This window comes from Xenopus tropicalis, chromosome 1 (genome assembly GCF_000004195.4).
Source record: "Xenopus tropicalis strain Nigerian chromosome 1, UCB_Xtro_10.0, whole genome shotgun sequence".
In the NCBI taxonomy this organism is placed as follows: Eukaryota; Metazoa; Chordata; class Amphibia; order Anura; family Pipidae; genus Xenopus; species Xenopus tropicalis.
Window position 1 is genome coordinate 160,541,542 of NC_030677.2, and position 24,835 is coordinate 160,566,376.

The window sequence follows — 24,835 nt, forward strand, 5'->3', positions numbered from 1 at the left end:
GTTTTTAGTATTAGATGAATAGATTTAATTAACAGGTGCTATCTCAGGTGATATTCTCTGGAAATAAGCTCTGTGACTGTAAACCGCTTAAGAACAGTTTGAGCTATGAATATGCACATGTAATTGAAATCTACATAGCTTAAAGAGCCATTTCCCTCGCTCTGCTCCTACATAATTTCTAACTGATTTTTTTATGTTTACAGGGAGCATTACATCTGGAAAGCCTATACCTCAGGAAAGGAAGAGTACCCCTAATCCGAGAGATGCAGCAAACTCCAAGTCTCCTCACACCACTGTCCCAGAACACCTTCACCCTCTATCCCCCTATGAGCACATACTGCGTGGAGTCAGCCAGGCTGACCTCTATAGAGGTCATATACCTTTAGCATTTGACCCTGCTACCATTTCCAGAGGGATCCCATTGGAGGCAGGTATGGTATACTTTTAAAATTCATACATTTTACTTTACTGTGCAGACCAACCTTCCAACACCATAATGACCCAGATAGTCATGTCTGGTAATTAGTAATGAACAAAAATCAAAGCGCAACCGTTTTGTCTTTGGCTAAAATACTGGTTACTGTGTGACTGCAGGGACACTTAAGCTGAATAACAGGTGATTGTTTTCCCGATTTAGTCATATGAATGAGCTAATACATATTACCTTCTTTTCTGCAGCTGCCTATTACCTGCCCAGACACTTGCCACCTAATCCCGCCTACCCCCACCTCTACCCTCCGTACCTCATCCGTGGCTACCCAGATACTGCCGCCATGGAGAATCGCCAGACTATCATCAATGACTACATCACCTCACAGCACATGCACCATAATACAGCTACTGCCATGGCGCAGAGGGCAGACATGTTGCGTGGCCTGCAGCAGAGGGATCCAGCCCTGGCTCTCAACTATACAGCAGGTCCTCGAAGTAGGCACTGAATATCTGTCTTTACCCTATCTGTCAGTGGAATTCCTGTATAGCACCAATGGCCAAATGTAGTCTCCCGGGTAGGGACAAAACCTTTTGCAAGCAAGCTCTAGTTGTATTAGCATGCATTAATGTTATGTATCAGGCCTTCTTCTGCACCTTGGCCTCTCCTGCTATACAGAATTGCACTTAAAGCGGTGAACTTATAAGGGCTCTTTTATCACAGGGGGAAATTTAAAAAAAAAAAAAAAAGGAGTAAAGCTTCATGTTTATTTGCTGGCAATGCATGTTTCTCTATATGCATTGGTACATACTGGCAGGACACCTAGGGTGTTCCCCACACACAGAGGAAGGAGCGCCAGAGGGCACAAGGAATTTTGGGCCCTTGTGTTATTGCCTGCTTAGGACTGGTTTTATGTATTAAGAACCCCTTTTGCCTGTTAGCTTTGTGCCTTGCACAGGATGCACACTGCTCTGCACCAGATACAAGAACAATTTTGCACCAGATAGTACACAGAATAGTTATTGCATCTGTCTTTGGTAAACCAGCCCTGCTGTATCATTGCCAAAATATAAATATATTTGTTTTCTGAAAATTTGAAAAAGGCCTTTCTCTATGTGTTTTTAGCAATAAAGTTTGGAGTGCAGGGCTTTTTTTTGGTGGATTTTTGTTTGTGAGCCTGAACCAGCAGGCTAAGTCCAATTGCACTGCAGTGCCACTTTTCTTTGGTGGGAAAAAAAAAAAAAAAATATATATATATATATATATATATATATATAGTCTGTACAGTGTTTTATTGTAAAACTATACAGTGCTTTGTGTCCTGCTGATTGAATACAGAGCTTATAACATTAGCCACATTGGTAAAACAGGGTCATCCAGAGAAACCAGTTAGATGCTTGCTTTCACACAGGCTGTATCACATATATATGTATATTAAAATTCTGCAAATGATTTTCATTTTTCTTGGATTATACCAGAAGCTTATACAGGACTATTCTACATGCTTTTACAAAACCTAAACCAAACTTCAGAAGCAGCACTGTAACATTATGGGTTCTTGTCTTTTCATTACTGACAAGCTGAGGTCTGTTCTGAATTACAATTCGATTCTCACTGCTGTTCCACTCTTATACTTTACCTTTTATAGGAATTATAGACCTCTCTCAAGTGCCACATTTACCCGTCCTCATTCCCCAGTCTGCAAGTCCATCTGCTGCCACAATGGATAGGATAACCTACATCTCTGGGGCACCGCAGACCTTTAGTAGCCGACACAGCAGTTCCCCACACTCCCCAGGTACTATTTCTCTGTGCTATAATAGCTACCATGCGATGTTATGTACTGCATTCGCTGTGTCAATTATTCCACCTCGTTGCTCTTGTGATTCTGATATTTTTGTTTCAGCAACCAGCTCACATGTGACCAAACAGACCTCATCTGCTCCTGAGCGTGAGAGAGAGCGTGAAAAGTCAGTGCTGTCTACTACTGTGGAGCATGCGCCTATATGGAGACCTGGTGAGCACTCTGGAGGGCAGAAATATATAGAGATATGGCCACTGATTCCTATTGTTTTCTACTGTCTCATGGTATTTTGAAAGCCCCACATTAGTTAACAGGCATAAATTCTACATATGACTTAATATCAAATTACTCCTGTCACATTTGGTGATGGAGCTGAGTAGAGAAGCTTCAGGAGACACTTTCTGCATTAGTGAAATAAACTTTGGTCTTTCTGGATGACCCTCATCCAGCCCAAACAGCAGGGGGTCCATGTGTTACACCTTCATGATATTAGCACTGTAATAGTTTCATCATGTAAATTGCAAAAGTGCTCAGAGGAGCAACATTCCATTGTTATATGGTAGGGCATCTATATACAGTAACAAGCCAATGAGGGCTACTTTAACATCATACTAAAATCTGAGCATTTTAGTAAAACTACCAAATTAGAGATAGGAAAGGAAAATGGATTTTGCCTGCAACAGTTGATGATCTGAGATTAAGTTAAATGATAGGGCAGCAGCTTGGATGGATAGATACATGTCGGTAACTACTGATCACTAACAGCCTGCCTTGATTCTAGGCACAGAACAGAGCAGTGGACGCTCTTCCAGTCACAGCCACCAACACTCCCCAGTGTCACCACGCATGCATGAAAATGTGCAGCAGCGCCCCAGTGTTCTTCATAATACAAGCATGAAAAACCTTATGGCCAGCACAGAAAGCTCCACCCCATCAGTTCTGCGGTAAGAATTACTCCTTAAAATGTTGGGATGACAGCTACAGCCAGTGCGGGCATCATACAGGTGGTGGCTTTAGCAGCAGGTTCTTGCAAAAGCAGAAGGGAGGTATGGAATCGTACCGCTGGCTGGAAGGGAGTAAATAATGAAATGTGTTGCTTTATATAAAGCGGTCTCTCATTTAAACCTGCTTCTATGAAGATTTCAAAATACATTATTCCCTAACTGCCAAGGTCGGTTTGTTAAAGGCAGAATGGGCTATACCGTCTGAAAAATGTATATATCCGCTCCCAGGTGCACTTATTGAAGTGGCCCCACACACAAATGGACCAGTGATCTCAGTTCTGTCAGAATAAAGCAATTGATCTGTATAGGACCAATTTTATATAAAGTAGGGGTTTGGAAATACAATTTGCACCATTATTAGTACACTACTGCACCATTATTAGTCTACATTAACAAAAAAATTGTATGTTACTTATATCAGTAATGCAATCCTGTAAAGCGGGATGTGAGAGTAGCATGCCGGACATGTTTCTGATTATCTTTCTCTTTCCTCCTAGAACTTCTTCAAGCTCTTCGCCCATCCGATCATCAGTGCAGTTGACTGCAGCGTCTCATCGCTCCGCAGGTGGATCTGAGGGTTACCAGTCTGCTGAGCATGCTATGTTACAGAAGGATCTAACTAGGACACGTGACCCCAAGTTAGAACGCCATAGGACTGAGAACTTTTATAACTCCAAGCTGTCTGCTGCAGCCATAGAACAGACTTCTCCCATAAAGGCTATGGAGTCTCGGCCACTCATCGCAACTGGGGCCAGTTCAGCTCACCAGTATAACAACGGACAGGGGAAAGGCCAACAGCATCAGCCCCTGGACCAGTCTACAGTGGCAGCGAGTGAGCAGCACAATAGGGACAAGACCCCAAATAAACCCTTTTCCATGCAGGAACAGGAGCTCCGATCACTCGGTAAGACCACCATGACTGCGGCCAACTTCATAGACGCCATTATCATGCGTCAAATTTCTTGCGATAACGGAAAGCGAGAAAGAGGCTCGCTAAATATCGACGCCAATAGTGATGGTAAGACATACGGGAGCAGGTAGTCCAAAGCTTGTGGCCTTTTTTTTTTTCATGCACGTTCCGGTGATTGGCTTTTTTTGGCTTCCCAATTTGTATTTTTTTTTTTTTTTTTTAACAAATCATTTGTCTCAGTTTTTCATTTTCCAATGACATATATTTTTTGCAAGGAGTGATTTGTTTTGTTTTTTTTTTTTATTATTATTTTTATTATTGGTTTAATTAGTGCTTCGCTGGCCTCATTCAGTTGTTGGGAATGTGTTGTCATCCCCTTCTAGGGCTTTAAGTCACACAGGTGTTTACTACTTTTTATGCAATGCTTTGCAGGCGTCTGCCAGTAGATGGGTTAATTATTTATAAACTGGCTATAATTGTTTTATGGGCCAAAGGCATATCTGTTCCCATTGTGGTGTAACATCTTTGTAGTTGAAAGTTTTCTGATGGTTTAGTAACCCATAGCAACAATTGGTCAGATAGCATTAACTGGTAGGTGTCTAATTAAACATTTTGGTTGCTATGGGTTACTAGACCTGTGGAAACCTTACACAGTTTATTACATTACCCTGATCAACCTGGAGCCTTCCAGTTGTTACTGCTACTGCCAGGAGTCCTCACAATAGGTACTTTGAATTGAACCACAAGAATCCTGCCAATACCAGAAGTGTCTTGAGCATATTGGGAGTTAAAGTCCAACAATATCTAGAGGGTCATTGGTTGGCAATAACAGAACTAGACACTTGTCCAGGGGGCCTTTTGATCTTTATAGTACTCCTAGACCCATTTGCTTTTACATTTATAAGGCTTGTATAAATGTAGCCCTATTATAGGAAGATACAGCAAATACAACCTATCAGACCAGGAAAGGGCAACTGCAATTTTTAACCCTAGCTTAGCCACGAAGCACATTGTTTTAGGACAAATCCGTTCAGATGGAAACTTGTGTGAAGTGTGCAGCAGGAAAATGAACAGTTGAGAGCTGTGTTTCACTCCTAACAATGGCACGTCCAGATCCAGAACATGCCATATTGGCTTATAAGCTCTCTTGGGGTACGGCTGCTCAGTAAGTTTGAGTATTGGGTCAAAGAGGTCTTTCTGTTCAAAGTAAGAATTAATTGAAACTTCACTGCTCTCGATGCTCTTCTTATAGCAATAAAGATGTTACAACTGCCAGTGTTTGGTTGGGGATACTGGAAGTTGTAGTTTAGTTGCATGCTTAATTTTCCTCAAAATTGAACTAGCCATCACTACTTTGTGCAGTAGCCTGGCACTTTGTTATGGGCATCACTAGCCCAGCTCTTGAGGGTTGCATTAACAAACTGCAAGGTTCATCCAGAGTGCAGCAGCCTGTGTCCTTATGATGCCGGGAGAAGCTACAGCTTTCAGTGATTCCACTGCCGCCTCCAGAGGATTAGCTGCTCTCCTTTGGATGCAGATCCTAGGATCGCCTGCTGGCAGGTTGCGGTCACCTAGGGGTGGCTTGGCTTGGTGGTGTGTCCTCGCTGTGACATTTCCAGCATAATGCTGCAGCTGTAATCATGCCACACACTGCCTGCTCAATGTGTCTGATTTAGTTTGGGTTGTGGTATGTGGGTCTCTGCGGAGCTGTGCAAAATGTACGGTCTGGATGTCGCATAATTTGGGGAAAACATTATACTTGTGTTTTATGCTTTCTTTACAAATGCAAAGGATATAAGAATGCATACAGTACTGGGATACGTGCAATGAAATGCAAAAACATTATATGGAACATACAAAGAGAAAAGCAAGACATTATTCTGATGCCCCTAAGGCCATACTGATGGATGAAGGCGTTCTACAGAAAAGGCAGAGTAGCCATTGGGGTGGTACAGTTGTACCCCTGTCAGTGATGGGCCTCTGAATATTTGGTATTGTTCCTTATGCCACAAGGATTGACCAAAAATGAACTAAAGTGCCATCTCGACATTCCTGGGTGGAATATCCATATGCCATCATTCACTTTATTTTCATGATTTGTCATGGTGTGCTATGTCACATTAAGTCAGCAGTGGGCATGTAACCAGAGTTACTGCAATGAATGTGTAGGTTATGGAAATACAGAAATAAATAGAGCAAAACAGAGTAATTATATGTTTGAGGTGAATGTTCTTGGGTTCCAAGAAATGGTATATTTGTTTGCCATCTGACCAGTAGTGGCACTTGAATTTTGTAAAAAGGCATTGGAACCAGAGAAAACTGATTTCACTTGGCTTCCATCTTGTGCAGCCGCAGAAGATGTGTTGATGAAGGAAATAGGAGGGGAGGGTATGCCATGGAAAAAATGGTTTTAGGAGCTTTAGTCCTTTAGAATTTCAATGATGAAATGATGAAATAATCCCAGAACACAATATGTTTACAATATCCTCTGCATTTTCAGCAAAATATCACTTTTATTGCCAGAAGGAAACTTCTATTTTTACATTTCATTGTGGAACTATTGATTTCAGGAGACATCAAAGTTGAGAACATTTTGCACAGTTCAGTTTTGCCAACATGTCTGTGGAGTGGGGGTTGTTACACTAAAACCTTGTCTTTGCATCTGATTAGGATTCCCTGCTGGCTATAGCCCCGACAGACTTGATAGCCCCAGGAATTCCCCCGGACTGTGCCATGACAAGGGCATCCTTGCGGCTACACAGGACCTGGAAAGCTCAGGATTTGATCAGGAGTTACGACAAAAACAAGGTGAATGGAATTTCACATAGCACGAGATGACACAAGTTTTAAGGACTCGGGTCCCCTGCTTTATGCCATTGTGTAATTCTGGTAACTGTTTTAATGGGGCTTTCCAATCTAGAGTTTTGGGGTATCCTAACATCTATTTCTTAACCAACTACATCTTCCCAAAGTGTTTTCTACATTTCTCTTGTGTACTAAAACTGCATCTTATGTATTTCTTCACAGGGCCCATCAAGCTTTCAACATCAGATGGTCACATGCGGCAGAAAGCCGAAGGCCAACAATCACCATGTCATGCTCAGCCTCCATATGGAAAAAGCCAACGGGTGGTCACCTTGGCACAGCACATTAGCGTATGTTTCGGCAATATTCAATGTTGTTTCTGAGAGTGTGTAACTATAATATCAGGAACCCTGAATCATTAGAAGTTCTAACAGAGAAAGGGTGTAAATTAACCCTTATAGTAAAAGTAATCTAGTATGACTGTAGTAGGAGTACCTCTCTACCAGCTCCTGGTACAGAAAAGCAAAATGCATTTTAGTCATGCTGCTTTGTATTATAATCTGGCACTGGCAACCAGCGAGATAGGGAAAGTCATGCCCTGCAATGCTCTTTTTGAACATTTTCATTTTATTGTTTCTTTAAGTGTGTGTAGAGCATTGCATTCTATTAGCAATCTACTTATACACAGAAACCCAAAAAGTATAGAACAAAATCACGCAAACATATTTAAGCATGGATATTGTTATTGATGTTTATGCTACATGGCCAATATTAGTTCATAGGGTTGGTTTCCCTTTAAGGGGCAAAGTGGTAGCTGTTCCTGGGAAACCCCAGACATTGCTGGTATAGGCAGTTTTCTGCCAGAAAACACAAAATAGAGAATACAGATATATAAAAAGATACAATTAGTTTGTTGCCTTTGGCACTGAGGAAACATGTACATTTCTATTTCAGGAGGTGATTACGCAGGATTACACTCGGCACCATCCACAGCAGCTACATCCTCAAATGCCAGCATCAATGTATTATGCTGGAGCTGGTTGTCCTGTACTGGATCTAAGGCAGAACCCCAGCGACAGTGTGCTTCAGCATCAGGAACTGGTTCAGGCTGCAAGAGTATCGCCAGGGAGCAACGGAGAGAAACGGTGAGAGGCACAACTCTTTTGCCAGACAACCATGGCAGCATTGCAATAAGATGTTGTTTTAAATGCACATAAATGTAATATATATACTCAGTATAAATATACTGTACCAAGTAACTGACATAGCAGAAACTACTCTCCAAGGTGTGTAAGGGAAGCACTTTTCCATGCTCCCAGTTGTGTTCACACTGGGGTTTCTTTTGGATGCTACTCCTGAGGTATCAGTTAGTCTTTGGGCAAAAATGATTTCATCTTTATCCTAATGAGAAAGTGGAAATAACGATTTCCTAAAAATACCCTTTCCCTTTCCTGATTCCAGCACTTATCTGGGTTGGCAAGTTATGTTTTATTAGTGGTGGGCTGGAATCTAGGTCACATGGGTTTTTTAAAATTACACTAAAGTCTAAAATGGAAGGTGGGGCTGAAAACCTGAGCCTATAGATTTGGCTCGCCCACCAGTCCAGCTGCAAGCATGCCATTCATGCATACTCCCATTACTGTTCTCCCATAACCTCAAAGACTGTAACTGTGCAGGAGTTTTTGAAATGTACAGTCCCATCCATTTTGCTGTGTTATGGAATGGTTCTTTCTAGAGTCATTGGGAGCATAAAAAAATGGGTACATTGGATAATCGGGGGTGACAGATATTTTGTGAGGAACCCAAGGGGCCTCAGTGGGTCTTAAGCTACCAGTAACTTGAGATGACAAACCCCTGCTATGTCCAGTATTTCTCTTCTGCACCCTCAGGTTCATTTCCTAACAGTGTGCAACGTCTCTCACAACAACCTATCCAAACTTTGCTTTTCTTATTCTGGCTGCAGTGTAAAGAACAAAGCTAATGATTTGGTTTCTATGGGTTACTGTTAAACAGAAGATTTTACCCACTTTTAGTAAAAGAGCCTAGTTCTCAAAATCACCCCCTTCCCGTTTTCTGGAGTTGTCTGTGCCCCAGAGGAGATCCATTGGGAAAATGTGGAACCTGTTTACCCAGTCTGCTGGAATCTTTCAATATTAGTTTCCTCGTTGTTTATAAATAGCTAAGAAAATTGCACAAGTAGTTTCATACGAGGCCAGCATTTATTTTTATTTGGTGGAAAATACAGGCCTCATCTCTGCTAAGTCAATTAGGAAACAGTGTTTAAAGTTGTTATAACATGTACAATGGCAGATCTGTCTCAGTGGCATGCTAGAACCTCTCAGTACGGTGTCATGTTTGTAATGCCATGGCTTCAAAGGAGGAATATTTACTGTCTGCAGTCTGCTCCGGGACAGAGGATATTGGCAAAAGGGCCATCAAGCCTCCTGATCCTAGTAACACCCTTCCAAAAACACAAATATTTCTTTTCCCATCATTTGTGGTTAAATGACTCCTATGTGCCCATAGTTGAATTTAAGCTTCATTGATCCTCAGATCACCTGATCAAAACAAAGCATCTGCATTGAGTGGATCAGAAGATGGTATCGACCCCATATCTCCACCAGAGGGCATGGGAGACCCAGACTATTCTAGAAGTACCACATATCCCACTTTATATAGAGAGGGAGAACTGACAGAACCAAGGTAATGCATTCTTGAAGCATGCCGACCTACCTTTTCATCAATATCCAATTCTACTTTCCAAATGCTTTTCCAACTTTTTTTTTTTTTAACAATAACATCCATACTTCACCAGCTTTTAATAACATGAGGTTCAACAGAGCAAGGGAAAACCTGGGGGCTTTTAGGAAATGTATCTTTGAGCATATTCTGGGCCCTGTTTGGAGAAGGAAATGCCTGTCAGCAGAGTGGGCCATTTACTTCATAAATATGGTTGCTATTGAAAAGTGTTTAAAAAGTATATTCCAGATGTCCAACCCACTAATAGTGTTTAATTTCGACAATAGTTGGAGAGCCACAGGGGTCACCAATCCTGATAAGTGATACAGGGATGAGGGACTAGGGCACCAGTATCACCTAGCAGCAGTATAATCTTGGCTATTGCTAGTCTTCATGTATAGAGAGAGACCCTCCGTTTCAGTAACCCTTTGGAGTGGTTCATGTTTACCCTCTGACAGGTATGATACGAAACTATGATACTGGATAGAGTAGTAGAATAGGAAACAGATGTGCTGTCATCAAGCACTGATCTGTCTGATGGCAAACATATGATTAAATGCTTTACAATACCCACAGATGCCTGTGACCTAGGCAAGAGGAAACAGAAAATGGCTAATTTCCACGGGCAGGCTGAAAGGAAGAGTGCAATAAAGTTGTGCTAAAATGGGAAAAACTGAACCTCCTCTAAAGTTTCCAACATCCAATCCTACTTCAGTATCTTTATTCATTATTATGGTGCAACTTATCATCACCTTTCTGCCTTTCATCGCTGTCTCTGTCTCAGAATGCTAACAGTTCTCCTCCACACTGACCTGCTCATTCCATATAGCCATGGGTATTCCATTTGCCATGGCCAAGTCTGAGCCAAATGGCAATTTAAGTTTTATGCCCACTGCATTTTTGTCCTTTCTGATTTGGAATGGGTTTTATGTGACTTTGTCTCATCTTGTGCTCCTGATATTCAGCGGAGTGGTACAGATTTTTTAGGAGCACAGGGCTGATATTTAGCATCATAAAAGATGGCAACTTTTCCCATTGCCAGTTAATAAAAATAGACTTGAAGTTTAAATCAGTTACTGTTGTCCGACTGGAAGCTCTTTTTGAAATCACAGAGGGGATGTGAATAGAAATTGCCATAAACATGTACTTAAACTAACAAAAGGGAATAATGTTCTGCCATTTGCAGCCCATCAGGTTTTGTGCAGCAAAAAAACTACTGGGAAGCATAACGCATATATTTAGGTATAAGTAGGTTTCACCCAGTCCCTAAGCTTTGCAGGGGTAATATATTGTAAATATTTTCTTCAAATCTAGTAACTCATAGCAGCCAGTCAGCATTAACTGGTCTGCAGGTTAAAGTAAAAAACCTTTGTGTTATTTTATTGACCTGGAGCCCCACAACGTTTTTAATCACATTTAGGAAGGATCCTGGAAACATTGGCATTTTACTTGTACTTTGTGGTAACTAAGCTGCATACATCTTGTCCCAAAAAATGTCTGGTCCCGAGCATTCCAGATAATAGACCCCACCTGCTTACCTGCTTTAAATTGCCACTGGAAAATTATTAAAGCCTGACTTTGTAGATTTACTCATGAAATGATATAACATATTTAAAGGGTACATATACCCCTCAATACAACTTCATTTACAACTGGTTAGAGTGCTGTTATGAGCTGGTTTGCAATTGACACAAATAATTTTTTTCCCTTTAGCAGTCAAACTACTGCTGCTTTCATCAACATAGAAAATGAGTGCTCTTTATTATCCTCTCCAGGTGGGGCCAGATAGAACCCTATAAACTTAGTGATTCAGGGAGTGTCTGGTGGTGCTTCTCTGCTCAGTTATATTGTTCCAGGCACAGTGAATGATAGAACTAAGCACAAGAGCACCCCATGAGAGGTCTGCCTGCACCCAGACAGAAACTGCTCATACATAATAATACCTTAAATAAATAAATTAATAATAATGTAAATTGGAAGAGTGCTCAGAAGAGCAATGTTACATTAAATGCGTTGGAGGGTATCTGTGCCCTGTACAGCTCACTCTAATCACTTATTCCAGTCCCCCAAAGAGGGGATATTCTGTATTAGAGAACTATATATGGCATTTCCTAGCATTGAAGGATCGCCTTTTCCTTGCTATAGCTTGAGAGCCCATGTTGTAATGTTCTCTGCTTTATGCATAGTAATGTCTGTACCTTCTGTTAACAATACACAATACTGCATGCGTTTTTTTAGTAAGCCAGGCAACCTCAACTGATATTTATGTAAATGGAACAAACAACAAGTTTATTTTACTAACAAGTTTGTTTCTCAGGCAATCTAGGATTGGTACATTGGTATTTATTTTCCTTGGGGGATGTTAACCTTAATGTAGTACTATTTTTATTGCATACATTCCCAGGACAAATGCACTGCTGGCTGTAGGTATAGGAGTTTAAAAAATTTGTAGGTTTATTGAGCAAATGCTGATTTGGGCCTGATGCTAAAAACAGGGGTCCTTATGTTCTGGAGTGTTTGTTTCCAGGTATTTATTGATATGTTTGGTTTGCTTTTTCTGCAGAATGGGTTCGAAATCCCCAGGGAACAACACACAGCCCCCAGCGTTCTTCAGTAAGCTGACCGAGAGCAACTCTGCTATGGTTAAGTCCAAGAAACAGGAGATGATTAAAAAGCTTAGTACAACCAACAGGAGTGAGCAAGAGTATAGTAAGAGTTTCCATGTATTTTCTTTTCACACGGAAGCAGTTTGGATTGGGGGGAGGGCAGTGGTACTATGGAATCACAAGACAAAACAGACAAGATGTGCCCCCCATACTTGTGCCACTGGTCCTATATCACCTTTAGTCTCTAAGCTCAAAGGGGCTGATGTTGGTAGGAAGAGACAGATTATCTTTAGATCCCCTGAAAATGCCTCAATAAAATAGTAGAAAGACAAAGTTTCTTTAATTAATTGGAAACTGCTTCAAAGCTGATGCTGAAAGGTTGCATTTAATAAAACCATTATATAAGTGCAGTGTTTAGGCTTGTAGTTGCTATCTTACCCAGGGTAGATTTAGTCAGTGTTTTCTGTATCTGAGAGGGAACTTTCTGCATGGATTAGGCATAAATTGGGCAGTCTTAAAGGTAACATACATAAGTATGCAAGTGCCTTGTCCCCCTTCATATAGCATGCTCTATAAACAGCTCTGCCATCCCTGCCCCTTTATTGTGCAATTAAATGGCTATTCATTCTTGTTGGTTTCATTAAGTAATGTTTTTGTGTGTGTGCATGCGTGTGTATGTGAATACAGGTGTATGTATGTGTTCAGGAATACTCAAGTCCAGATGCAGGAGTAAGGATAATGCCACTCACAGGAATTACCAATTACCAATTTACATTCCATTTAAACTGGAACTCTCTGTAAAGCCCTGCTGATGTCACACATCCAAACTACTCTGTGTAATGTAAACAAACCAGAGAAAACAATGGTGGTTAAAAGAGCTTTCAATTATAACAAGATGTTGCTAAAGAAACAAAAAACAACAAACAAACAGGGTTGATCCCTAGACCATGATTGCATCAACACGTCAAAGAACTCCAATGGGATTTTATATGTGCCACATAAATATATGAACCACAGTGTAGTAACTGGTGTAGAAGATGCATTAATGCATTGCATTAGTAATTTGGATATGTGTTGTGAGTGGGTCACAGTGAGATTATCCCTCAATTTTATATTTTAATGGGTCATGGTTGGTTTGCATTATACTTATATGCTCTGTTCAGTGCAAGAATCATGTATTGATAAGTCCTGTGAGTTGTACTTATGCCACTAAATGTATGTGACAGTGCTTCTGTGCATGACAATGTAATGCAAAGAAGAGAGGTGCAGCACTCAAGGGAGGGAGGTATTCTATTGGCCAGCTTATTAGGCTTTAGGGATCTTTTTTCACCAGGGAGTCTATTACAGAACAAAGAAATAAAGATCATAATAGATCACTTTTTTAGATCTTTTTTTAGATAAAAGATCACTGTTTTAGAAGAAAACAGCCAATGTCCCCGCCCAATACTAGGCCACGTTACACCTTCTAGCCCTAAAATCTTAGTTAGAAACGGAAGGTCACTGACCTTCATGTGCTTAGGAAAGGTGCTATATGTGCTTATTTATTCCCTTTATGTTCTCGTTTATTCTGCAATTGACTTCCTGCCTTAAAGTCGGGCAGTTACACCTAAAGAAATGTCAAAATAAGGGGAATATTTCTCTGTTCTTTTTGTCACCTGATTCATTCTTTACATACTACACTATTTCTGTGATGTCACTTGTGTCACTTACCTTAAAAATTGTGTTTAAGAAACAATTAATATATGCCCTATTTTCAGTCATGTGACCTATATAAAAGTACCCTGCTGTTATAAACGTATAAATAAACATATATTAATAATATATAGCTATTTAACATTTAAATATAATGTTAAATTTCAAGAATTCTGTTAAATTAATATATTTGAAGCACTCCACCTCTTTTTCTCCAAATAAAAATATGCTACCACACTATTCAACCTAATATCGCCCACCACCACTTTTTTCCCCAATAGACACTCCCTGTGCTCTTGTGGCAGAGTGCTGCCTCTGAAATAGTCCTGATTATCCTTTATTTTAGTCAACAATGGCCTTTGTTTAGAAATACAACAAGGAAAGTTCCACCAGCACACCCTTACCTCACTCCCAGCACAATCCAGCAAAAACCAATTGACTGGCACAGCGAGTGTGATGCAAGTGGGGCTTAGCCCCTGTGTGTTTATTCAAAAATAGCAGCAACGTTTCGGGGGAGTTACCCATTCATCATGCCTGACGATGGGGTACGCCCCCGAAATGTTGCTGCTATTTTTGAATAAACATGCAGGAGCTAAGCCCCACTTGCTTCACACTTGCTGTGCCCGTCAATCGTTTTTTGCTTTGCTTAGAAATGTCATGGTTGCAATTCACTTTTGTATGGGTATGTTGTCTTGAGACCCACTTAAAGGACATGTAAACCCTACATTTTCCTTCTCTGTATATAGGTTGGGCACATCTCCTCTATCCAAACCACACCATTTGTACTGCATATATCCCCTCCGTTTGCCAGCACCATCACATTTTCCTAAAACAAATAGCAGCTTTCACCCGGTGGCCATTTTTTTTTCACACATCATCAGCGACATTTACATATGCAAACAGAATGTGCGCTCTAAAGTTCATGGATCAATGAATGCAGGCAGAAATTACTTTGATAAAAAAAAAAAGTTAAGCTGAGCTCGGCACAGGAGAAAAAACATGTTTCTGCAGCAGAGTGCACAGCTAGAGCAGAGTTTGGCTGCCAGACCGGAGGGCGTGTTTGGTAACCTGAGTTGAGAAGAACTGAGCATGCTCAGTAAGCCAAGAGCCAAAGTCAATCCCCAAGGGATGGGGGCAAGTTAGAGGAGGAGAAGGGATCCTAAGTGATTAAGGGGATGCTGCAGCCTTTCTATTAGACTGTGAACAACTGGTGTGGCAGGTATTTAAAGATTATGAAGAGACTGTTCACTGATTATTTTTTTTGTGGGGGGTTTACATATCCTTTAATTTTGTGGTTTTATTTTCCTTGCCAGGTGTGGGACAGCCAGGAACAGAGATATTTAACATGCCAGCCAATACAGGAGCAGGTAATGTCAAGCCACTGTAAGGGTTCAGGTGTGAATTAAGTCGCTTCATACCATGTTTAATAATGAAAGGTCACAGCACAGGCTGATAAGGAGTTTCTTGAAGATTATCTTATTCCCAAAGTTCAGGACCCAAAAACGTTATTTGTGGTAGGTCCCGATGCTACTGGCAGGCAAATAACCATTTCAGCCATTTTAACCATTTTAGCCATTGTGCCATTTCGCCAATGCAATAAAGAAAACAATCGGCAATAAGCAGAAACTTCTTTTAAGAGAAAGAAGAAACTAAAAATGTTTTCTGGTATCTCAGAGAGGCATCTAATAGAGAAAGGGATTTATTGGTTCCTTACAGCATGAGCTCTGGTGCTGTTTCTTTGTTATTTTAGCCTTGTCCTTCCCCAGTGCTTTGGTTTGATGCTGCCTGAATGTTTTGTTGCTCATAATAAGACATCCAATTAGGATGCTCCATTCTGGCCTATTCAACCAATCAGGATGCTGTATTCATGCTAGATGTCTGCCTGGCATCTGTTTTTTGCCTGCCAAGTAGTAAATAGGTGCAACAACTTCCTGTAATAATGAAAGCACAAGCCCACTCCTTTTGTTGCTCCTGTAGCCTTAAATATCTTCCCTGTAATAAGAGTAGTTCCAATTATTTGCAGTTATGCAGTCTGAGAATAACCATAGTAATGTAATATAAATATGAATGTCCTTTGCTTTTTAGCTGTGTTATTATTGTTATGATTATTGTTGTTATTATTGGTGTTGTTGTTATTATTATTATTATTATTATTAACAACAACATGTATTTATAAAGTGCCAACATATACCACAACACTGTTCAGTACAAAGAGCCTATCCACTGAACATACAACATAACATACAAAGCCAATAACCTATTGCAAGGGGTTAAGGGGGCCCTGCCCAAAAGAGCATATACAGTATTTCCTGAAAGGTGCTCTTTGTTGATGGGGTCCAAGATGCCACCCTCTCCACCACACCCCAGAAGAATAAAAAGCAAGGAGGCTGATTTACCAACCAAGTGTGGTTACCCTTAGTAATCAATCCGCAATTTAAAAAATGCTGCAAAATGTAAAAAATGAAGCCAAAAAGCTCTTAAATTGCTATGGGCAATAGCACAAGTGCAGTTTAGTTGATGTGTAAGTAAATCAGCCCAAGAGTCTAAAAGTAGAAAAGAAGGCTGAGCCATATCAATCAGTGGCTGGTAACAAGCTGTAGTACCATCACAGCCGGGAGAAGGGATTTGTGGGGGCCGCAGATTTTCCTCTTGCTCTTACTCTCTCTCTCTTCCCAGGACCCATCAGCAGCAGAAACCAAACTGTGCCAGAGACTTCCAACAGCAACATGGGATTGGAGGCCATAATAAGAAAGGCCCTAATGGGTAAATATGACGAGCACTGGGACGACCGCTCAGCTCTCAATGCCAATGCTTTTAACCCTTTGAATGCCAGCGCAAGTCTGCCCTCTGCTATACCCATAACCACTGTCGATGGACGGAATGACGACATGCGATCCTTGACAGGTCTGCCGCTTTTTTTCAATTCACATTTCTTGCCTCCTTCTCTAATGTTATTAATTTTGTCTTTTACTTTCTTCCTTTTATTCTTTCTTCTACTGACTTTCAGTTGTGTCTGACTTTACTCTCTCTGTTTATAACCAGCTTTTGGAGCTGCCTGCTTTCTGCTCTAAACCCCCTATTGTGTTCTTCTTTCTTCTGTTCTAATGCCAACATGCACCAATCTATAAACACACATCATGAATGGCTAAGAACTAAAAAGGATAACAAGTGTATTAACCCCTTAATGCTGAGCAATGCACCTGCACGCTAACTGTATCAGACTGCTGTTAGGCATCGGCACTTGGTATAACTGTATAGCTCCTCTTGGCCTGATGTTCACACTGCACTTTATGAACAGTGCTAATTGCAAATGCTCATTGACAGTTGATGTAATTTAAAGGGAACGTTATATTACTAGCTGTTCTCACAGAGGAGTTAACAGCATAAATATTTTCACCGAAGAATATATACCTTCCCAATATAGAAAACATGTTTGTGATTATTGTACAAAAGGGTTAAACTGGAAAGTAGTAGAGATATCATGCTAATTAAAAGAACTAAAATGCACTGTTTGCAGTAGCTGAAAGATGGCCGACCTTTAATTTTTTAACCATTAGTCCATCGGGCAAATAGACATGATTTGGCCATCATTGGTTAAGTTAATTTGCACCTTTGGCTCTTCTAACTTCCACATCTGCCCTAAGTAGAGGCAATAACAGATAAGACAGTCCGGTTGGATTACAATGCACTCTGTCATTACCCCTCAGATGGCCCAAACTCTCTGAGCAGGTATGGCCCAACTATCAGCATAAAGGTGGCCATACACGTAAATATCTGCTCGCCTGGCGAGGTCGCCAAGCGAGCGGATCTTTTCCCGATATCCCCACCTATGGGTGGGCAATATCGGTAGAATTCAGGCTAATTTGGTCATTTGGCCCTGGGGCCAAACAATCGAATTATAACAACTGTAATGGGCCTAGTCGGTTCGGGGACCATATCAATGAGCCGATGCTGTCCCCGATCCAACTGAATTTTTTAACCTGCCCGATCGATATCTGACCGATTTCAGGCCAAATATCAGTCGGGCAGGCCAGTCGTTGTTGCCCCTACACGGGCCGAATCGATCCAAGGGACGGATATCGGCAGCTACTATCAGCCCGTGTATGGCCACCTTTTGTCTAAGAACCCTTCCTGCTCTGCAGGAGAAAAGTACAAAGGGAATGCCCATAGTGATATATTGCTTGATGGCAAGAATAATCCTGTATCTCTGTCAGTATTTTGGGTGACACAGAAACAACACACAATCACTATTGAGCACAAACCCAGACTAAGCCTTTACACTCTTCTGTGCAAACCATTAGGGGGGCCAGGCTTCTATAGTCCATGGCTCAAGGTTAAACTCATTGCAATAGACTGGTGAAATCTGCAGGTATCAAGTGTTGTTGGAGCTGTCATCTTTGTTAATCGGCCAGACTACAAGCATAGTAAGTTCAGTGAACAGGGCACTCCTTTACAAAAATGCAAAATTTATTGAAAACCCATATAACAAAATCCAACGTGTTTTGGCCCTTAAACCAGGGGCCTTCATCAGGGACAAATGCACTCCTTTTTTTCCTTGTGCCACTGAGAAAGGACCTTGTTGTAAGGGCCAAAATGCGTTGTGTTTTGTTATATGGGTTTTTTAACAAATTTAGCATTTTTAGAAAAGGAATGCCTTATCACTGTACTTACTGATTACTTTTATGGAGCCATCCAGTTTGTCCCCTACAGTGAGCACCCTTCCCTATATATATATATATATATATATATATATATATATATATATATATATATATATATATATATATATATATATATATATATATATATATATAAAATGTAATTCTTTTGGTGTGCCACCCTAAAATCATATTTTCCATGATCACCCCTTCGTGTGATGGTTTTAAGTCAACAGCCACATTCAACACTTATACATACACAGCACTAATCTCCAGCATATTTGTTTATGCTATACAAGAGCCTTTCATATTGCAGCTGCTATAGCTTAAGTGTGGTCAATGTTTTATTGTCAGCACAGCTCCTGTAGATGGGGCTGGGAGCTAATTTCATGCTTATTCTTTGTACATTTTTGTACAAGTCAAAGCATCCTCAGCCAGCCTTTGCCTCCAAATATACTGCCAGCATTTGTGTTTGTAGAATCTGCATAGCTACAGCTAAAGGGCGGTCGGTATTGGCATGTTCTTCAGCACTGGAAAAAGGGTTGTGTGATATTAGTGTCACACTTTTATCCAAATGCTCTGTAATAAAGATTGCTGGGATCTCAGCCACAAAGGTTGCCCCATTTAGAATAATGGCACACAGAGCTACTTCAGATGATTTAAATGGCATGGCCAAAAACTACTATTACGTATAAAACTACGAGCTATGGCATAAGCATGTATCAAGCAATTTATATTTAAGTTTGCGGCAAGCTGTTTCAGGCAATATGGTGTGCTTTAAAATGTGCTTCTAAAATAGCCTGTGTGCCATTATACTCAAACTAAGGCAGAGCTTCTATTTCCATTATACTGTTTGTTGTATTCAAATGCCACAGTATAGTTTTGTTAAAGGAGAAAAAAAGGTAAAAACTAAGTAAGCTTTATCAGAAAGGTCTATGTAAATACAGTCATAAGCACTCACAGAAACGCTGCACTGACTTCTCTGTGAAAAGATTTCTTGTGTCTGCAATTCCTCTGCCAGAGACACACAGATCTCTGCTCTCCCCTCTCTCCTGCTCCCCCCTCCCTCAAGAATGCTAAGAACTCACTCCCCCCCCCACTCTTAGGAATGTGGATCTGAGCCAATCAGCAGGAAGCTGACTCATAGTCTTACTAACTGAGCATGTTCAGTTTGGTCTGCATGTCTGTGCAGGAGCGAGGCATTATGGGAACTTTCCTTACACAGCTCAGCGTTTTTTCTTCCTGTTTGGCTTCTGATCTTCTGAACAGGTGAAATATGGGGAGACTTAAGGGCACTATTGAGAGAACTGAAGGTATGCCTGCAGCTAGAGATTAACTCTTTATTAGCCTTTCCTTCTCCTTTAAGTTCAGGAGGCACTCAGTCAGTGGCAGGGAACATTAAGGTGCCAGAGAGCATTTAAAAGAAAATAAAAAATATTGATCTGCTAGTACATTCATTAATCATCTTGTATTTCCCTGGTCTGAGCATATTGTAGAACTTTACTCCTGATATTTATATATGTTCATGGTGTATCCCATAGGCCAATGCTGTCCAACTTCTCTGGTATCAAGGGCAGGACTTTTTCTTGCCTACATGCTGGAGGGATGATCATAGAAGCTAGTTTTGACCACTCCCCCCCCCCACATTCATGTTGTCACAAGAGCTTTTAATACCATACCCACATTAAGGCAGAGTATGGCATGCACAGGAAGCATTGGGCAGGCAGAGTATGGAACACACAGGCAGCATAGGGCAGGCAGACTATGGAACACACAGGCAGCATAGGGCAGGCAGAGTATGGAACACACAGGCAGCATAGGGCAGGCAGAGTATGGCACACATAGGCAGCATAGGGCAGGCAGAGTATGGCACATACAGGCAGCATAGGGCAGGCAGAGTATGGCACATACAGGCAGGGTAGGGCAGGCAGAGTATGGCACACACAGACAGCATAGGGCAGGCAGAGTATGGCACATACAGACAGCATAGGGCAGGCAGAGTATGGCACATACAGACAGCATAGGGCAGGCAGAGTATGGCACACACAGGCAGCATAGGGCAGGCAGAGTATGGCACACACAGGCAGCATAGGGCAGGCAGAGTATGGAACACACAGGCAGCATAGGGCAGGCAGAGTATGGCACATACAGGCAGGGTAGGGCAGGCAGAGTATGGCACACACAGGCAGCATAGGGCAGGCAGAGTATGGAACACACAGGCAGCATAGGGCAGGCAGAGTATGGAACACACAGGCAGCAGGCAGAGTATGGAACACACAGGCAGCATAGGGCAGGCAGAGTATGGAACACACAGGCAGCATAGGGCAGGCTGTAAATACAGTGACACAATGCTGGCACTGCTACTACAGTCTGAGGTGTAAAAATGCAGGGGTTTACAATCTGAGGTTTTACAGGTGTGAACAATACAGGGGGTTTACAGCCTGAATCTGAGGTGTGAACCATGCAGGGGGCCAGTTAATCTCAGTACTGATACCATTTAAATCTTACACAAAGGTAAGCAGTCACAGCAGCCAGACAAATGGGGGGACCGCAGCCTGCCAGTTGGACAGCTCTGTCATGACGGGCTAAAGCTCACTAGCCTAAGTGCAGTTACCCCCTCCATGCCAGCAGGGCCGCTGCTGGCCAAATGGGTGCCCTAAGCAGAAATTTACTTTTGGGCCCCCTCCATACCCACTTTTGTGGCCACGCCCCAATTACCACACCCCCTTTTTTTTCAAAAAATACTCCTTTTATATAGTTGAAATGGTGGGATCAGACGCAAATTGTACTATACCCTCATACTGTACTACCTAAGGAAAACAATATAGCAACTCCTACATATAAAATACAAATATAGAGAGAAGGCAGTCAGTTATAAGTGAGTTATAACTATGTACTAGTTTTGCCCCCCCATACACAGTGCCCCCAATGGCCCAATACATAGTACCCCCATACAGAGTGCCCCCATAGACAGTACCCCCATACACAGTGCCCCCCATAGACAGTACCCCCTCATAGAAAGCGCCCCAATTGACCCCATAGACAGTAGCCCCCACACACAGTGCCCCCATAGACAATGCCCCCATAGTAAATGCCCCAATTGCCCCCATAAACAGTGCCCCCAATTGCCCCATAGACAGTATCCCCCACACACAGTGCCCCCAATTGCCTCATACACAGTACCCCCCATAGACAGTAGCCCCCACATACAGTGCCCCCAATAGAAAGTGGCCCCATACAGAGTGCCCCAATTGCCCCCAATAGAAAGTTCCCCCATAAACAGTGCCCCAATTGCCCCATATACAGTGCCCCCAATTGCCTCATAGACAGTACCCCCCATAGACAGTAGCCCCCACACACAGTGCCCCCAATAGAAAGTGCCCCATACACAGTGCCCCAATTGCCCCATAGACAGTACCCCCCATAGACAGTAGCCCCCACACACAGTGCCCCCATTTGCCCCATAGACAGTAGCCCCCACACACAGTGCCCCCATAGAAAGTACCCCCAACAGACCAAGTCATCGTCAGCGGCTCCTCTCTTATGCCGCGGCAACAGGCACTTCTATAAGGTTGCGCCTCGTCACTGACATGTGACGTCATACGCACAGGCGCAACCTTATAAAAGGGCCTGTCGCTGCCGCATAAGAGAGAAGGAGCTGCCGACGAATACTGCATGCCAGTTGCTTGCCCACTCCTTCTGCATATAGTGACACCTTGTGGCACAGCTGATTTAGTAAAAGTAAAAGAATCCTCACAGGCACACAAGGTTTTGTTTTAGCAGGGTGTCCCCTTGCAATTTTAATGCGGTTTAAGTGCAAAGTTTCAGGGCAACGCTCCTTTGTCACGCACGTTACATCACATCAGCCAATTAATGGACAGAGTTCTGCCTTTTACTCCCACAATACTTCCTGTTACAGTTAGAGCTGCGTTACTTCCTGTCAGCTGATCTCTGAGGGAGCACCCAGCCCATCACTAAATGGTGGCTCAAGGGAAAAGATGTAAAATGGCAATATTTACTTATATATATTCTAGTTTGGCGAGATTCTTTAGCAGACCATTTAATATGATATAAGCTAGCTTTTGGTTGAGTAATCTGAATCTATTTTTATAAAATAGCTAAGTATAGACCTATAGCTGTACAGAAGCTAGCAGAACATAATCCTAAATAAATATCTCTAACACATAAGTAGGGTCAGAAAGAAAGAAAGATTGATTGGGACAGGCTTAGTAGACAAAGAGCCTTATGGAGAATTTCCTATGGTTTATTATTTGCCAAGCAATGGTCCCTGCTTGTTAAAGAAATGCTGAAATGTTATTGTCTGTTGCTGGCCTATAATAATACAAGTAGAAGACAGTCTCACACATGAAACATTTATTTGGTGCACAAAGCAATAGCATAGATTTATCCAAAATTTAGAAAAAAAATCAACAATACCAAAAGGGCATAGGTACCTCAGTGCTCCTTAGAGCTCCTTCCCCTGAACGCCTTATAGATGCCCGTAACCCCTATTCATGACACTTACTTTCTGCATTTGGATGCCATGTTAAAAGATATCTGCAGTTTTAGTTGCCTTGAGAGAATAAACTACTACCAGCAGGGGGTGTAGGAAGAGAAGGCTGTGTTACAGTGTCTTTATATATCGACTCAAGACATTGATGTGTTTTATATCGGAATCCCCGATGAGTTATGTGGCTCTCTAATTGTGTGACCCCTGCACAAAGCTGTCTGTAACTTACTCTCACTATTTCACATCTGAATTTAAGTGAACATTAAACTGCATCCATTATTCCCAGTGAGTAGTAACACAAGGCTCAGCTAGTAGGGGGTGCCTATAAAGTACCTTTCCATGCTTTCATGTTCCTAAATAAAGAGGGGGGGGTGAAGTTGTCAGGCAAGGCTCTGTGCATCAATCCCAATGAAAAATAAGTGGCTCAGTTTTATGGTAACTGGAGGGGGAAAAACTTCTTAAAAAAACTTTCTAAAGCCCTTTTAATGGCTCACCATTAATGAATGTGAGCTCAGGTCTATATACCCCGGGCTCTCCACCAAAACTTGTTTACAAATAACGTGATGATAGGCTCACCCAGTGACATATATGGTCCGGGTGTACAAACCCTCCAACATGCGACTTCAGAACACTCCTGGCAAAATTATAGGGAAAATGCACTCGCCAAAGACAAGTGGTGGCCCGAGCCCGTAGCCTGAGGTATAAACAAACATCAATTGAAGGAGAAATAGCACACACTCCTTAGTCCACTAAAACTTGTTTTTATTGCAGAGATCTTAAAACAGAAAAGTCCTGACGCATTTCGTATTCATAAAATACTCAGTCATGGCTCTGTGCATTCCAGTTTTTAGCCTAACGCTGGGGAGTAGGACAGTTTCCTATGTGAAGATTTTAGTAATTATCTACTACCTCCTCTCGAGCTGTTGCCATTGGTCACATAAAAGGCACCCTAATTTCCACCTAATTTATATATTATGTATTTTTAAATCCATATTTGAGTTGTATGCTGTGCCATGTTTGCCGAGATTTATTTTACGGTACTTTTTGTTTAAAGCAACTCTTCTTTAGGAAAAATATCATGAAAGGAAAGCTTTTGCAGTATTCTGTATATTTTTTATTTCAGGCAGTGGAAAAGCCAAGATTCCCAGACCAAGCAGCCGGAAGGCCAAGTCTCCTGCACCAGGTCAGGCTTCTGGAGAAAGGCCTCCCTCAGCTTCATCAGTGCATTCAGAGGGCGACTGCAACAGGAAAACTCCCCTAACTAACAGAGTGTGGGAAGAGAGGCCATCCTCAACAGGTACAGCTGTAATGAGCAAAGCATCAGGTTCTATAAATAAGGGCATTCATACGCCGGGCAGTTACTTCCAGTTAAACTCTATTGCAATTAAACAGTATATGGCACACATGGGAGTACATATTGCAGGAGGAAGTGAACCTTAGAGGTACCTGCTCTTCTGCCTTAGGCAACACAGTTTCCATACAGTATAATAGGAACCGGCTGGCAGAGATATTTGATATTTTGGTCTCTACTGAGAAGATAACATTAATGAAAACGTCCATGTTCCATTGCCCCTAACAAATACAGCATTACCATTATTGGAACTTCCTGCTTGATTTTTTCCTCAACAAAATGTAGTTTTCGTTAGAAAAATGTTGGTTTAAAGTTTAGTTCTGAAA

General features: G+C 41.7%; 1 protein-coding gene across 18 annotated transcripts in view; it reads left to right on the forward strand.

Annotated features, from left to right (window-relative positions):
- Positions 1-24,835, forward strand: part of ncor2 (nuclear receptor corepressor 2) — a 225,847-nt gene that overhangs the window by 194,028 nt on the left and 6,984 nt on the right. For 9 of the 18 annotated variants that reach the window (XM_012969087.3, XM_012969081.3, XM_012969102.3 and 6 more), the window contains 14 exons: positions 204-431; positions 679-927; positions 2,079-2,228; positions 2,337-2,447; positions 3,016-3,178; positions 3,736-4,256; positions 6,819-6,956; positions 7,176-7,303; positions 7,908-8,098; positions 9,507-9,656; positions 12,256-12,401; positions 15,304-15,357; positions 16,667-16,894; positions 24,282-24,455. In XM_012969087.3, coding sequence (XP_012824541.2) covers positions 204-431; positions 679-927; positions 2,079-2,228; positions 2,337-2,447; positions 3,016-3,178; positions 3,736-4,256; positions 6,819-6,956; positions 7,176-7,303; positions 7,908-8,098; positions 9,507-9,656; positions 12,256-12,401; positions 15,304-15,357; positions 16,667-16,894; positions 24,282-24,455 — 2,631 coding nt within the window. The remainder of the gene's footprint in view (positions 1-203; positions 432-678; positions 928-2,078; positions 2,229-2,336; positions 2,448-3,015; positions 3,179-3,735; positions 4,257-6,818; positions 6,957-7,175; positions 7,304-7,907; positions 8,099-9,506; positions 9,657-12,255; positions 12,402-15,303; positions 15,358-16,666; positions 16,895-24,281; positions 24,456-24,835) is intronic. The other 9 variants (XM_012969141.3, XM_012969172.3, XM_012969167.3 and 6 more) reach the window with 7 other exon arrangements.